We start from the raw sequence: 16,842 nt of genomic DNA, 5'->3' as shown, positions 1-16,842 counted from the left end.
TACAGTATTTCGTTGTGCTATATATTTCAACTCCACGTGCAGGTTCATTCCCGTTAAAATTAACATATTTTATCATACTCCGTCAAACCCAAATCAAGAAAAACAATTAGCCACAAGCGCTTAATAATATATTTAGCTTCAGTAATAGATTACGAAATAGTAAAATAATCACGAAACTACGGCTGAAGCAAAAAAAAAACAATATCACAAAATGGCCTCCAAGACGCTTCGAACTGTATGCGCCATTTTACTCTTCACCACCTTGGCTCTATGCAAGGATAATTTGCGCGTCGCTTACGAATGGAAGGAGATGGATTACAAGTACGAGAATGCTGAAGCACGTTGGACGGCTATTGAAAACCATGAATTCCGCCCAGATAATGTGATACCTTTTGGACTGGAGGTTTATCGATCGCGCATGTATGTAGCGTTGCCACGTTGGCGCGATGGTGTACCGGCGTCATTGGCCTACTTTGATCTCGATGGTGAGTTAAAATCGTTCATAGACACTGTGTATTGACTCGAGAGTATTTTTATTGGTTTTGTTTGCCTGGTGGCTCCAAGCGAAATTCTGCGCTTAAGCGTAAAAAAGACCCATAATAGAGGTGCTAAAGAGTTAATTATGTTAGGAAAAAAATGCTTGACAAATTATACCACTACTAGTCACTGAGTACAAGAAGGGCAGTGAAATAATAGTACTCCACGCTTTCAATTTCTTTCTCAGCAGCTTGAGCAGAAGTAATTAGCCGGCAGGCTTATTCTGCTAACATGCCCTTCTATCAAACAATGAACTTTTTTAATTCTGGTCACTAGCCTAAGTAGAGGGCGTTTTAGACGAATGACTGCGTCGGAGCTTTTCTTGTCGAAGCTTTTCTTGTCGAAGCTGGGCCAAATTTGTCTTGTCGTTCTATATGTGGGTTCTTCCGAAGTATGATTTAGACCATGCTTTGCAGCTAGATAGAGGTACATACGTATGTCCGTAACGGGAGAACGAGTTGACATCTGACCGGGATATTTCCTTCCTCACAAGCTCGTCTACCATGCAATTACCTTGTCTCTATCACCTGTCATTCAATGTCAATGTGGGTAGTAAACTTATTAGCTAACTTGCTAAGAACAAGTCTACATCCTCTGCAATTTTCGACGAGGTTTCGCAGCATTCCAGTGACCTTATAGCAGCTTGGCCATCGGAGTGGATGGTTACTGAAGGCAGATTAAGAGAATAATCAGTAAACCAAAGTGCAGCCTCTTTTATGGCTGATTTGAAAGACTAAAACAGAGATTTAGTATAAGGTCCTTCGAGTTTATCACGTCTTCTACTCTTAGTTTTAGCTTAAAGCTTTCCGTGTATAAGGCTGTACGGCAGTGTCGGGCACACTCATACTATTAGATATTGAAAAGTGTGTGTTAGCAGCGCAGTCTTGCTTAACAGCAATTGCTTTGATTTGCTTATAGTAAGGCCGTCAACGTCTTATATAAGAACACGCAACGCTACTCCGAGGGTACTGCCCAGTCAACGTCATCCAGGCCTGCTTATAGTATGGGAACAGTGGTTAAAATGCGAAATTTACTTTTAAATTTTTGGTGGATCTTATTGATTTTTTTATTCATGAGGGGTTTAAACAGCTACTTTTTAGAATTAATTTTATTAATTTTAATGTTGAAATATCAGCAAAATATAGAAAAATTCAATTGCCGTTTATTGTTTTTGACCGGTCGGTCGATCAAATTTTTATTTGATCAAAATATTTAATTATAAAACGCAAAAAATTAAGAAAAGTAGCCTCTTGAACCTCTAAAGAGTGTAATTAACTTTCAATGAAAAAAAATTAAAATCCGTCAAGAATTGTAGGCTGTAGACCTTTTTAAATAGTAAATTTGTCATTTGCACCACTGTGCGAAGTTGGCAGCAAAAGACAATGTATTCATGCCAAAAATGCCCGATACTGCTTTAGAGTTATCTCCAAAACACCAGATCGTAGTGGTTAAAATCATCTATGAAAAAAATTTTCGCTAAATTTTATTGCAGATCTCTGAATACAAGAAATTCGTTCAAAGCCAATTTATAAAATTACTGTAACTGTAACATGATTGAATTTGGGACCAAAAAGGGTACAACTTAACTCAGTGGAAAAAAAACATTGTGATGAGATGTAGTAGAAATACCCAGCAAAAAACACGATTACCACAGAAACGAAAGTGGAAACGAGCTAGGCGATGGGAATCGCTTACCCTTTCGCTTCAAGAAGGCCTTATTTTAACATGGGCATGTCATTGGCGGTAAGACCTTACCCGCAGCATTACCTTCAAACGAAGGGAGAACGCATGGATAAACAGAATCCAGAGAAGCGCACAAAGAATGCCTCACAGAGAAACAAATGTAGAATGCCTAGATAAGTAAATACTTATTTACATTAAATGGAAATCAGAAAATGTCTTAAAAGATTAAAATTAATTAAAATTTTTATAAATCAGTTTTTATACATACATATGTATGTATTTAGGTATTTAGATTTTACTTAAAAATCGGTATGTACATACATGCATATTTAATTAAGCTTAAAATTGTGCTTCCTCACTCTTGTACTTCACTTCATTGACTGACTTCAACTTCGCTGCAAATTGAACAAAGCAAAACATGATTTTTATGCGAGACAAATTTCCACAGAAAGTAACGGTAGAGAAAGAATTTTTGGATAGTCATTCTCTTTTTCATCTGACTACGATGCAGCATTCTACTTTGCATTCTCCGAAATGAAGCAAAGAAGTGAAATAAAAAAAAATATTGTAGAACATTCTACTTTGCATTCCCTGAAATGAAGCAAAGAAGCGAAATAAAAAAAAATATTGTAGGGCATTCTACTTTGCATTCCCTGAAATGAAGCAAAGAAGCGAAACAAATAAAATATTGTAGGACATTCTACTTTGCATTCCCCGAAATGAAACAAAGAAGCGAAATAAATAAAATATTATAGAGCATTCTACTTTGCATTACCGGCAATGCCTAAAAGGAGCGAAAAAATTCAAAGTCATTATAACGCTATGCCTTCAAGAACACGTTACCACTAAAAGCGATTACCGATTTTTTGCTGGGTAGCCTCTTGGAGTTTGACTGTCTCGAGTGGAAACGACCGTTTGGGCTTTTATTCGTTGAAGGCCCTGTAAAAAAAAACAAACACCAAATTGCTTCACAGTGTCAACTTTCCACTAACACTTTGATTTGTGATAGACATTAGTGTTCCTTACCAGCATCTCAGTACATACATACATACATATTTATTTTTTAAAATAAAGAAAAAAGTTAGACAGAAAATAGCAATCAGCCTAATCAAATTAATTTTATAAAATATAAATCCTATAGACTTGACTTAGTATAGTAATCTACTCAAACTAATATTTGCCTTGTTTCCTCGTATCAATGCGTATTAGCTAAACAAAAGAATTAATAAATATGTATAAGACTATGAAGTTCACTTTAAGTTACTTTAAATTCAAAGTCATTGCAATTTTATATTCAGAATTTATTGCATTCAATCGTCATGGGAAATAATGTACCTCATCGTTATAGAAATTTATAAATGTACATATGTACAAACAAACAAGTACATGTGTATATGATGTATGTGTTCTACTGAATTGAGTTTGAGTGTAAAATATTAAAATTAATCCATTAATAAACTCAAGCTTTGTACAAAGACCGGTTGGACCATTGCTTACTCAACTGCACCCACACAGCAATTTTCAAATCACATCTGGTTACATGTGCAGTAAAATATTTTTTGTGCTGTTTTCATTGGCAACATAAATATTGGTCATGGGGGGAAATACGAGCACATATTGACGCAGCCAAAAAAATCTGTGGTAATTTAATAACGTTCAAAGATATAAAAAATAATTTAGGCGGTGAGAATGCGTGAAGTCATACAAAGATATACATACATAAGTATGTGTAAGAGTACATATGTATGTACATAAGGGTGCCTCACCAACAAGTTGCAGTTATTATATTGTAAGACTTTCGCCAAAATATTTCGCAAATTATTAAGATTTACGTAAACTAGACCGAAAATTCTAATTATTTTTATTACGCTGAAACAATTTGTAAACATTTTAAGCATACCTTCTAAGCATAAACTGGCTTATTAAATATAGTTTAGAAATAAAAGAGGCTGATGCTTTGCATTGATGCAACTTGGAACTCAGCCACTCTTCTACGGCTACACTCTAAAAAAAAATTGTGTAGATTTCCTACCTAAAAGGTAGGTTACTGATTTACTACATTATTATTCGCGAAACTACATGCTCGATTATTCAACGAATAGTTTGTTTAAATTTCGGACTTTTTAGAGTGTAATATAGCTGCTGCGGTGTGCGTAAATTTACTAAGAAAGTGTGTACAAGCTACAAAATACACATCTGCTGTTATTATTTAAATTAAATTAATTAACTATAATTAAAATTAAAATTGTGTAAAGCCACTAACAAAGAGGATTTTTACTCACGAAAATGTGTAATCGAGGAAAATACATATTCATCGTGTAAATTTACCAAAAAAATTTAAAAATAAACAAAAATATACTCGATTTATAGTCGCATTTTTAAACAGAATTTTTAGAGTGTATCTCGGAAATGTGTTTTTGGAAAAAAATATTTTTGAAAACCAATTTTATTTATAAAAACGTGGATTTATGAAAATTTTTTCAAATTGGTTCAGTTTACATAAATTTTAATATTTTTCTGAAATATTTTATAATTCCGATGGGGAAACAGTACCGATTTTTTTTTTTTACTGACGCACCCTAATGTACATATGTATTTGTGCGGGCTATATATGTACATACATACATATTTACACATATACATAGATAGTATTTTTGTAAGCATCAATGAACTCTGCTATACGAATTCATTGAAGGCATAGAACTGTTAATTGGTAAATACTTCGCCTTACACGGTTATGAGTCATAAGCTGAATAACCAAATAAATGCAAAAATCAAACAACAAGTGAAGTAAAACTCTAATTTGTTTGTTATTCTCTTAGGTCTCTCGCTAAGATTATCGTTGTCAGACATATTGAAATCTTGATTTTCTGCTTTTATTTACGCTTTTAGCTTGAAGACATAAGAATATTAGTAAGAGCGAAAGAAAAAAAAATATGCATTTACCACGTTTCATTTCTAATGCCTTTAGCTTTCTTAAATTTATTTACCTGCAAAAGCAAATATTAATTCTGAATACTCAGAACTTTTCAAATATTTTTTTTTTCGTTTATGACAAATCATTTGCAAGTTTACCTACTCGTTACTACCTAAGCACCTCTTTTAATAAAAATAAATGATTTATTGGCAATAAATCGTTTGTTTTGTTCACCACTTCGTAGTAGTTAGTTAAAAAGTTGTTTGCAAAGAAAAAATAAAAATAAATCGTCTCCTCTGGGTCTGAAAAGAAATTCACGATTTCATGCTAATTAAAAAAATAATCTAAACAACCAGTTAAGGTTTTTATTGGCCATTAAACTTCATAACGACTTGCTTACTTAACACGTTGAATGCCAATGGAAGCGCGTACATAGTGTAAGGCTTTCGCTGTAAATATATCCCAGGATTACCCTTATAATTTGTTTTATTTCACCAAGGTTTGAAACAGATTTTATCGGAGCTCAACGAGCGGGTTAAAAGTTGTGTTAATAGATACAATACTGTGACCGGCACTATAGCTAGACGGGGAGTTAAGGCTGTGCATTCAGATATTCATCAGAGCCCGAATCAAGGCATCGGGGATTGAATGAAAACGCCCAAACCTATGAAAAATTTATGAGAATAGCCCCAACCTAATAAGATCCTCTCCTCCGATTCCTTTAGCATTCCGCACCCAGGGTGGCAGCTTGGTTTATAGTGCGAGTAAGTTTCGGCTGGATCCTCAAAGCAAAACTTTGTTTCGGTATATTCTTTTTTTGATTTCGTTACTCTGTACTTACTTAGAGTGTTTTAAGGATAAATTATTAGATTTCGAGGAATCCAATAGTTCACAATTTTCAAAGCATTTCCATTTTAAATAAACTTTCACCTATCGTAACCTACGCCAATTAATTTTTAACCCAACATATTTTATCTGCTAACTTATACTCGCATCAATTCACCAATTTATTTATGTATCTTCTTTTCAGACAAATCAACAAAATCGCCGTCGCTCACACCTTTCCCCAACTGGGAGGCTCACAGTCTGAGTGAACCCGATCCGGAGCTTGTATCACCCTTCCGCATACGCGCCGATCGCTGCGGACGCCTTTGGGTATTGGATTCACGCATCGCTGGCGTCTTGGAGAACACAACCATTTTCGGACCCGCTCAGCTGCTGGTGTACGACTTGCATAATGACAACCTGTTGCGTCGCTACCGTTTCCCCAGCAGTCATATAAAACAAGGTTCTTTCTATGCAAATCTAGCCGTGGAGGATGCCGACTGTGAGAATACTTTTGCATACGCTGCTGACTTGGGCGCTCCAGGTTTGGTGGTTTACTCATGGGCCGTAGATAATTCCTGGCGTGTGCAACACAATTTCTTCCACCCTGAGCCATTAGCTGGAAATTATAGCATTGGTGGTATAGAATTCCAATGGGATGACGGTTTGTATGGCCTAGCGTTGTCCAAGGCACAGCCAGATGGTTTTGCCACACTCTACTTCCATCCGCTCAGCTCAACGACCGAATTCGCAGTCAACACTAGAATGCTAAGAAATAAAACCTTGGCTACATCTAGTGGTATCTATCATGACTTCAAAATACTTGGAGCGCGTGGCATAAACGGACAAGCAGGTGCTGCATTTGTAGATCCACGCACAGAAGTTTTATTCTATGCGCTGCCAAATTTGAATGCTTTGGATTGTTGGAGTACAAACAATGCTGAGTATTCCGCAAGCACGCAAGGCCGCGTGTATTCCAGCGCATTGGATTTGGTATTTCCGAGTGAAGTGAAGGTTGATGCGGAGGATAGATTGTGGGTGCTCTCAAATAATTTACAAGAATTCATTTACGATGAACTCTACCCGGGTAGAGTAAATTATCGCATTTTGACAGCGAATGTGGTGGATGCCATCGAGGATACAGCGTGCGATACCAAGCAGAAACCGCTGCCAGAGATTATGAAGAATGAATTAGACACAATACTGGATACAGTGGTAAATAGAACCGAGCAGGTGACAGCTGCTGGTGTGGCAACGAGAAGCTTAAGTGGCATAGCATTTGTTGGAGCGGTGCTCTTGGGTTTGGGAAGTTATTTAATTTAAGCTTACATAAGTGTGTTTTAGAGAGTAAAGCTTTCGAAAATATTTCGATAATTTCGTATATATATGTAAATACATATAATTAAACTCCGTGGACCTTTGGCAAAGCAACTTTTGTGTTTTTAACCGACTTCAAAAAAGGAGGCGAACATCAATTTGTCCGAATAATTTTTTTTCATTTGGCTTAGTTCGGATCAGTGGAAAATGAGAACACTAACGGTACTCCTAAATTTTTATATGAGCATTCAAGTTACTTGTTGTGTTTTTTTTTTTGCTTAAAAATTACTTATTGAAATGATAATTTTAGATGAAAAAGATGACATAAAACAAACAACAGTTTTTTACTAAGCAATTTGTTAAGGTGGAATTTGCAACCATAGCGAAATATATATAATTAGTAAATACTTAATGAAAATATGGAATCAGAACTTTAAAACTGCAATGCCTTAGAGAACTCGAGATAAGTTGCTTTGTCAAAAGTCCACAGTGTGGCATTTATAATTAAAAAAATTTGCAAAAGTGTACCTATTAAACTTTTTACCAATTGTAAATTTGTTAAGTAGATTAGGGTCACAGAAAGGCAACTGCAGTGTCCAAGCTATGTGAGAGCAAAACATTGTAAATTTCAGTTTCTAAAAAAATGTGTAAAATACTTACGAAATCACAATTTTTATAAATACACTGAATAATTTTGAGCCTAGTTTTGCTTAAGCCATAAAATAAATACTTTAATATATTTTACAGTTGACTAAAGCAGCCAGAATTCTATATTTTTCCAAATAACAAGACAAAAAAACCTTTATGGTAATGTGTATATCGTCGATTGATGTGCAACTAGCGGTGTATGAGGTGGCACGAAAAAAAAAACAATAAAGAAGATATATATAATGATACGATTACTAGGGAGAGCAGAGAAATTCAGTTAAGCGAGTTTTGGATTTCGCCTACAAATAAAATTGAAAACCACCACCTTCATCAATCCAGTCATATAGTGAATGAAAAGCAGTGAGTCCCAAAGGTATATACAACATGGAAAAGTAACAGAAGTAATAGGGGTATTCTCTGAGTCTTGCAAAGCCATTGCACGCTGCACGGATTGCACAGTTTGCAAGGCTGTCCCATACGAAAACCGGTTTTTATCGTGCAATCTGTGCCCCTTGCAGGTGTTTTGCAAGACTCACATAATACTCCTAATGTGTAATCAGCCAAATCTTGCTTGTTGAAAAATTAGCGATAGCGAATGTTGGGATCGGGCTGAAGGACTTCTTTCCGAAAAAAGACACATAGGCAGGTGCCTAGGGTGGCATAATTTAGGGGCGGAAAAATTTGAGTTGAAATTTTTTTTTTTAAAATTTCAGAATTTGTGTTTGTACATTTTAAGACATAAATTTGAGATTCAATTACGCAATCAGAAAATAGGACAGCACTGTTAGGTATGTATTTTTCATGATATTATTTAAATGATATAGTTAAAAATACTAATCTAGTATTTTTGAGATTATAACTTATCAAGTGAAAAAAGTTACTTGATGTTGGCTTTCTTTAAAAGTTGAAAACTTCTACTTAAGGCAAATACCACTTTTCCATCTTAAATTGTTATAAAAATATGGTAAATAACATAAATTTCAATATAAGAAACGACAAAATACAAAACATTTAAAATTTTCCAGCACTTCTGTAAATTTATTAAATTTCAATTAGCTACGCGAAATTTAACTACAAGCTGATATTATAAGCAGAAGAGCTTAAAAATCACCCTCATCTCCAAGTTGGCCTTACAAACGCTCCCTGAAGTTCCAAAGTTAATATATGTATAAAGATGATCTACATTTCTACAAACAAACCAAAACAAGAATCAATTTTTCATATACAACTCATTTTGTTGTTTGGTTATAGTGGCTATATCGACTGTTGTGTCAGTTGCATGACTATTCTGAGATCGACGTTCTGCTTCGTCCTGAAGTTGTTTTTCATGTTTTAGCTGCTTCTTAATAATGCCACCACAGAAAAATAGGGCCATCTGCAATAGGCGAGAGCACACATCCGAAAAAGTTATCTGACGTAAGTAAAAGAATTTCTTAAATATATATACATATGTAATTGCTTACATGCTCCAATATGCCGATCAGGCCGAGCACAGAGAGACCCAATAGGAAACCCAACGAACCGCCAATATCAGCAATGAATTGTGTGGCATCATAGCTGGGACTCTCTTCAATCATCTGTTAACAAATAAATAAGAGTAACATAGAATAAAAATTAGCATTAAACATTACCGATACTAATTTTGTGGTGTAGTAAATCCATAATTGTGTGTAGGACGCTCCCAAACTCATTGTTTTTCTATTTTGTACGTAGGTTGAATAAATGCGTGTATCGCAGCGTTGTATGCAATTACATTCTACATCATCGTCACTAGCGTAGTAGCTGAAAATGCGAAACTAAGTTGAGAAAGAGAGAGCACTGTTTTGTTGCAAGAATGATAGAATACAAGATTGCGCCTATCAGAGAGGATTTTTTTAGAATAACTTTTGACGTGACGTCACACTGGTGCAATTGCGAGAGAGAAATGCCAAAACGTGAGCAAGAATGGAAGAAGAAGAAAAAATGTTGCAAGGAAAATGTACACAAGTTGCACAAGTGTGACGTCATACAAACAACGATTCTGTCAAATTCATTGAGAGAGGAAAAGCGGTACCGTGATTGGCTCAACCTATATTTCTCTCAATCGTGGTTTTGTTGGCCTACTTACATTCCATACTCCTTTACCAAATTTCGCATTGTTTTGCTGCTGTTGCACGGATTCTGGGGTATATCGCGCATCCAAGGACCAGTGCAGTTGGCTGTGGCGGCGAGCTCTTCGAAAACGCATAACTCGGCACACTGAAAGAGGAATTCAGTTATATTTAAGTCTATTCAGTTGGGGGAATAGCAAATGTACATACATACCTTCATGTCACTGTAGCTGGGAATGGAAGAACATGGCGTATCTCGGGATTCTGTATTCGAAAACTGCTGGCTATGTAATTTTATTTCAATTTCCTCATTAATTTCTGCAAAAATATACTCTATGCGAGCGGCACCTTTTACATTGAGTTCTGTGGAAAAAATAAATCGAAAGTATGCACTCATGGAGTCAAGTAAAACTGCAAAGATATAAGTTGAAGACGACTAAGCCCGTAACGAGCACCTTTAACGGTTTTCTTTGTGGAGCTTTAAGCTTTTCGCCATCTCATACTCACCTGTGAATTCATGTCGATAGTCGTGTATGTAAACATGCCAACCTGGATTATTTTCCAATGTCATGTCCGTTGTGGCGCTCGGGTCAACGTGATGCGTAAGCATCAGAGAATAGCCGGTTGAGCGTGTGGTGCGCGTCAATTCTACTTTTGGCTTCAGTGTAAAACAGCGACCCAGATTGAAATGTAAGCTACTTTCGATTTGCAAATCTTTGAAAAGGTTACACAAAATTCATAAGAAATTTATAATTCTTGCAGCTTATTGCTGGAACTTACTTTCCTTAAACCCATTAAGTCCATATTGTTCTCCCAGAAATGTTTCTTCCAAATCAAATGTTGAATTTTGAAAGAATTCATCAAGTTCCAATTCATTGAAAGGGTAAGCGGACCAACAGGTTACGTATTTTGGGTGCGGACATACGCCATTCGAAAGTTTCTGTTTGAACAAAAAAAAGATGCATACACTGAGAAAAAAATTAAGCATATCGGGTTGATTTTATCATTGTTTTGTATACGTTAAACATATTTTTGTTTGCAACTACTTTTGTGTGAAATCGTAACTTCCCAGATGCTCTTTCATAATTGAGAAAAAATTAACGAAAAATAAAAATCGTATATATTTATGCGATATTTGCATGCACTGTGGGGTAATTACACTGTAAAGAAAATCTCAAGTTCTGAAATGACACAAAAAAAAACGCAGAAACACGTGAAATTAAGATTGGGTCGTGGATTTCAGATCTGTACACCATTTTTCTGGATCAGGTAATTTTTCAAAGATATTTTAATTTTTATGCAAAAATTCAAATGCTAACAGGGGAAAAATTAGCAAATCTATTGCAATTTTTTCCACTTGAATTAAAGTCTGTTCTTTTGCAAAAAAAGCAAGCTAATAAAGATAAAAAACAATGAATGAATAAAAATAAATAAGAAATAAATGAAAATGTGAAATTTGTGTTTTTTTTTTGCAGAAAATAATGTTACTCATACGCCACATCGCACATAGCGCATACTATTCCATGAATAATATTTTCCATTTTCAAGTTTCATTTTTTTTTCAATTGCATTGAAAACTTAAAATGAAAATTTCTTGTGCAAATGACTTGATCTAGAAAAACGGTGTCCAGATCCGCAATCTACGACCCAAAAAAGTTTACGTGTCTCAGCATTTTTTGTGAAATTTTAGCGTCCCTGTAGTGTTATTGACCTTCACCGCGGTGAAAATAAAAATAATTTAAGGTTGGATTTCTAGAAAAACTGAAGAATGGTTTTCTAGCTGAACTAACCAAAATACATTTTTTTTTCTGTTCCACCTCATGCGTGGTATTGTAATTGGCGGATATGAGGTATTGCGCGCCAAGTGACGATTTGTCGTTCGATGGCGCACACCACAAATAGCACACGAGCAGCTCGGCCAAGCACTAGCAAACCTGGAAGCATCTCATGCTATTCCTACTCACGACTTTCTGCTGCTATTTTCTTACTTTTAAAAATACGCCTGATTCTTCCCTTTTGTGCTGGTACCGCTCAATTGTCGCGCGTGTCGGATTCAGGGTGGCTTCGAATGATGCGTATTTCTCTGCATCACACGTTTTGTAATACCAACTGTTCCAGAGTGGGTGATAGTAGTAGTAGTAGTAGAGTTTGGGACATCGATTCTGACTGCTCGTTTATATCGGGTCGACGAGAAGTTTGTTGTTCAAGTGGCATTCATAGTCGATTGCAAAAATTCTCGGTTTGCGTTTATTGCTGTAGCTTTTCGATGTCGACCTTGCGTCGCACCCTAACGACGTTGTCAATTTGGTTTTTCATCAGGGGACCCCCAAATGCTTTTATGCCGAGGCCTCTGTGCCCAACTACTAATCTCACATCAAACTTGTAAGCCGACTGCTCGCTGCAAATTTTTCGCAATCGTAACCAGTCCATCCCTTTCCTATAGAGGGTTTGGACATTCCTAGCGCATATCCGTGAAGGTATGAAGCCATCAGCCTAACAGACAGCACAGATCTTACAATCGCAAAAACTCGCAAATAACAACTTATTAGAAAAATAAATGGAAAAATCGGGATTTAAAAGCTAAAAAAATAATAATAATAGATTGGCTAGTGTTTGGCCGAGCTTTTCCTCCGATTTGTGGCGTGCGCTTTGTTGATGATGTCACACTCATCGAACACACACAAAGGGACCCACAGGTTTACGTCGACTCCGAAAAGCGAAAGTATTTTTTTTTTTTTATGAGAAGCAGTTTTTCACTGCAAAATACACTCGGAAGTTTGCCATTGCCTACCAGGAGGCGACCGCTATTAACATAAATACACTTGATAAACTATTGAAAAATACTATTTGTCCTATATGCAAAATCTCCAGCTGCTTTATTTCAAATGCAGACCAAACTAGCCATAAACCTAATGTAAAACCTCTTAATTTTATCAAAAAAGATAAGTTTATGCAAATGTATGTATTATTGCACATATCCAAAATATGGTTAATCATTCAGAGCCCGATATTATAAGTAATCCGTTAATATACCATATCTTACATTCATCACAGTTTCCTTGTAAGGCGGATCGCGACAAATGGTAACAGCCGGCATTTCCATGGTGTCGTTCAAATTATAATACGAATGAGTTGATATCGGTGGGTCGTACAGTTTGGAAAAGCACTCGGTCAACTACACAAAATACAAAGGATACACAATTATTACCATAGCCGAGCACGCATTAATTTTGCATTCAATATACTACGAGTATTCACTAAATTTACACATATTTTGCAATAATATTTATTTTGCATATGCAAACATTTGACACTTTAAATTAAGCGATTTTCGATACCTGCACAATCACAATGATCGAGCACACAAACAATACTATATAGCGTATTATTTTGCCAGGATCTCTCAATATCCAGGCCCAAAGCTCTCTCCAATAGCCCATAGTTGAGTGTTGAGGGCACACTGGTGACGTCCGTTCTTCGTAATATGCGCCTATTAGTATGCACCGCTGAATTCAAACTGAAAGCACGCGCCGAGCACTGACTCTTGTTGACGCTTGTTTACCTACACACGACGCCGAGCATCTTGACTGGGTTCCCACGACAAGTCACATTTGTCAATAGATAAAGTCTTATGATTTATTATCCATGTCGGTGGGACATTTGCGATTTGCTTATTCCGTAACGCTTGTCGCACTTTGATTGTACTATACTGTATCTACCCTGTGGGGAAAATCTCCAGTTCTGAACTGTTGCGCTTCTAGTACATTTAGACCCAGTACTGGTTCGCGTTAAATCTCTTTTGCATGCAAGCAACTGGCGAATTTAACACGGCGATGTCCTAGGAAGTGTCAATTGCCCCCCACTGCATCCCTTTTTCTATAGTTCCGAACTAGTCCTAAATTCTATAGTTCCGAACCAATTCTAAAATCGACAGACGAAAGAAAAAAGTATCATGATTTTTCAATCTTTTTGGTTCTTCCGTGTGTGCGATTTTAAGTTATTTTGGAAGAAATGTGTTTTCAATTTGAAATTAAATTTGTTTCAATGATTGTAAGAAATGTACATTTACATACCTTTAGCTGGAGTTGAGTTTGCAGAGTTGCTCGCTGTTATTTCTTAGATTCTAGACGGCCCCAAGATGTTAATATGTTAACACAAAGTTTTGTTTTGTATTACCAAACTATGAAATAGCATCTACGAAGTGCAGAATGAAAGTCCATTTGAACGAAAAAGCCGCCAAGCACGTATCTATGTAAAGTAAATAAGCCCCCCGCTGCATCCCATTTTCGATAGTTTCGAATTAGTTCTAATTTCGACAGATAAGATCTAGTTCGTTCTGCGTCCCTTTTTCTATAATTCCGAACCAGTTCTAAAGTCGCCAATTTAGATATAGATTTCTAATGAAAAAAGAGAAGTAAAATAGTTGTTTTAAGAGTCCCACATTTCGCTGATTTTGAACTGGTGGGGATCTACTTACTATCGGACTGGTTCGTTTTTGGCGATAAAGATCTTGTACGGAACTAGAAATTGTATGTACCAGTCCGCGGTTTCCCTGCAGGGTAATTTGATAGACCGTAAGTAGGTGTGTATGTATGTAATCGTGTGATAAGTCTGAACATAACCGTAATTCTGTGGCAAACACAGCCAGTCAGTGAAAGTGATGTATGCATCTGGACAATGTACATATGTATGCTTGAGTGCTGCTATTTATTTGTTAGATAGCTGTTGTCAATGTGATGGCGATCAAAGTAAAATAAAATACAAATTTGCATTTATTATCGTAACTAATCTTTATTACAAACATTTGTTAGGCTATAGTCAAAAAAAAATCTCAGCGATTGCCAGGAGAGCGTATACATAGGTATACATATGTATATCTGGGACCTTATGGTGTCAGCCACTGCATCGATTATCTTACATCGTTTCTATTGCCGATGGTTTTAGTGTTTTTATGTAAAATATTTCGGACACACTTTGTTTCGTTTTGTATGTACAGGGTGATGCTGATTTTCATTAAAAATAGAAAACAGAAAAATACCATAATTTTTATTAATATATACAATTAACAACAACAACCATGCTGTCAAGTTTATATAGAAGGTTTAATAATATATTTTATTAATTATTATATTTTTTATATTTTGATATTTTTAGCCATTCAACTTTTTGTTCGTGCAACCCTGAGTTCAGTTAAACGCAAAGTTAAATAACGCAAATCCTGCTTAAAACACAAAAAACGTGATACAAAGCTCAATAACACTATTGGAAAGAAAATAAAATAAAATTTGTTGAAATAACTTTCAATGTGCCGTATGAATAAAAAAGAAGCAATTGCTTCTTCTTAAATTTCAGATCTTTTACTTAAATTTATTTGAATATATCGAGGAAAGGTCTAAAATTTTACGAAAAATCAATTGCTTGTTTTTTATTCATACAGCTCGGGCTAATTGGCATAAATCATACTTTTCAAGTAGCCTGAGAAAAAGAAGTTCAATAGTGTTAATCCCAGGTCTGTAAACCGCAGTCTAGCAAAATCTTGGCAGTTTAAAAGGAAGTGCTGAGATGATTCCACCTCGTCGTTTTCCATGTAGCTGACATAATGGGGCCCCGGTGATCGGACATTGTCTTGTCAATTCACCCACCTGAATTGAGCCATTCAGTTTCCTGCGATATCACTATGGCCTGGCACCCATATAAGTCTGACAAGGTAAAACTCGGCTTTGTCTGTTATATGAGTTCTGTTCTTAATCTTAATCTTAATCTTAATTTCAATCTTAATGTAAATCTAAATCTGAATCTAAATCTAAATCCAAATCCTAATCTTAATCTTAATCTCAAATCTGAATCTTAATCTCAAATCTAAATCTGAATCTTAATCTTAAACTCAGTCATAATCTTAATCGTTATATTAATTTTAACTTTAATTTTAATTTTAACCTTAAACTCGATCTTCAATTAAGCATAGCCTTAATCTTAATCTTAGTTTTAATCTTAGTTTTAATCTAAATCTTAATCTTAATATCTATTAATTTTAGTCGAAATCTATCTCGTGCTCAACCACCCCGGAATTAGAGTAGGATGATTGTGTTGCTTTTTCATTACATCGATGTTTGTCCAAACTGAGCGCACAAAAGTTTCATTTCAAAAATTGTTTTTAGTATATATATTCACAATTTACGTATGTTATCAATGCAAAAGATCGTCAAAGCAACTGTTTTATATAAAAAAAATAAAACAAAATTAACAAAATTTTAAATCTTTATCCAACACTCTATGGTAATTTTTTTCAATTCATTTTCCCACACGTTTATTAAATACTTATTTTTATATTGGCAAACAAAAATTAAGTAAATTCTCAAGAGATGACGTCAAAAAACTAATTCACGTTAGGAGCTTTTCTCACACACTAACAAATTTGTACGCAAGTCCCCGCAGGAAAAAGGAAGTAAGTTGTTCGTAGTTCCCGAAACAAATGTATCCACGTCTCAATAGTTAACTTGTAGCGAACCAACGAATTAAATAAGGGGCTGACGAAAAATATGTCGATTCACGTCCTTCTTCACTACCAGCGTACTGGAATCACCCATTTTAAGAGAATACGAGCAAATATTTAATTTAATTTCCTTTGACGCGTCTTTCCAAAATCCCAATAAAAATTTGGGCTAAAGATCAATTGGTGATCCAATACATATTTCAATTTCCAGCGTTGACTTTATAGTGTACCTCAATTGGATAATGGATTGACCATTCTCTGACAAAAGGGCACATTTCTTGTATGCCAAATAATCTGATTTCTACACTTGAGAAAAGCCTGAATGTCAATTT

At 35.5% G+C, this 16,842-nt stretch overlaps 2 protein-coding genes across 2 annotated transcripts; one reads left to right on the top strand and one right to left on the bottom strand.

Moving 5' to 3' along the window:
* Positions 1-173: 173 nt before the first annotated feature.
* Positions 174-8,028, top strand: yellow-b (L-dopachrome tautomerase yellow-b). The gene is made up of 2 exons (XM_017606104.1): positions 174-485; positions 6,168-8,028. The coding sequence occupies exons 1-2, from the start codon at positions 212-214 to the stop codon at positions 7,283-7,285; spliced, it is 1,392 nt and encodes a 463-aa protein (XP_017461593.1). The 5' UTR covers positions 174-211; the 3' UTR covers positions 7,286-8,028.
* A 507-nt stretch (positions 8,029-8,535) lies between these two features.
* Positions 8,536-13,616, bottom strand: ppk17 (amiloride-sensitive sodium channel pickpocket 17). The gene is made up of 9 exons (XM_017606123.1): positions 13,356-13,616; positions 13,061-13,192; positions 10,798-10,957; positions 10,525-10,731; positions 10,232-10,380; positions 10,035-10,165; positions 9,559-9,709; positions 9,391-9,504; positions 8,536-9,302 (listed from the first exon to the last, which is right to left on the bottom strand). The coding sequence occupies exons 1-9, from the start codon at positions 13,455-13,457 to the stop codon at positions 9,138-9,140; spliced, it is 1,311 nt and encodes a 436-aa protein (XP_017461612.1). The 5' UTR covers positions 13,458-13,616; the 3' UTR covers positions 8,536-9,137.
* Between the last annotated feature and the right edge of the window lie 3,226 nt (positions 13,617-16,842).

This window comes from Rhagoletis zephyria, unplaced genomic scaffold (genome assembly GCF_001687245.7).
Source record: "Rhagoletis zephyria isolate East Lansing unplaced genomic scaffold, Rhagoletis_zephyria_1.1 Rzeph_scaffold_00159, whole genome shotgun sequence".
Taxonomy (NCBI): domain Eukaryota; kingdom Metazoa; phylum Arthropoda; class Insecta; order Diptera; family Tephritidae; genus Rhagoletis; species Rhagoletis zephyria.
Note: the sequence above shows the minus strand (reverse complement) of the source record. Positions and strands in the feature narration are given on the sequence as shown.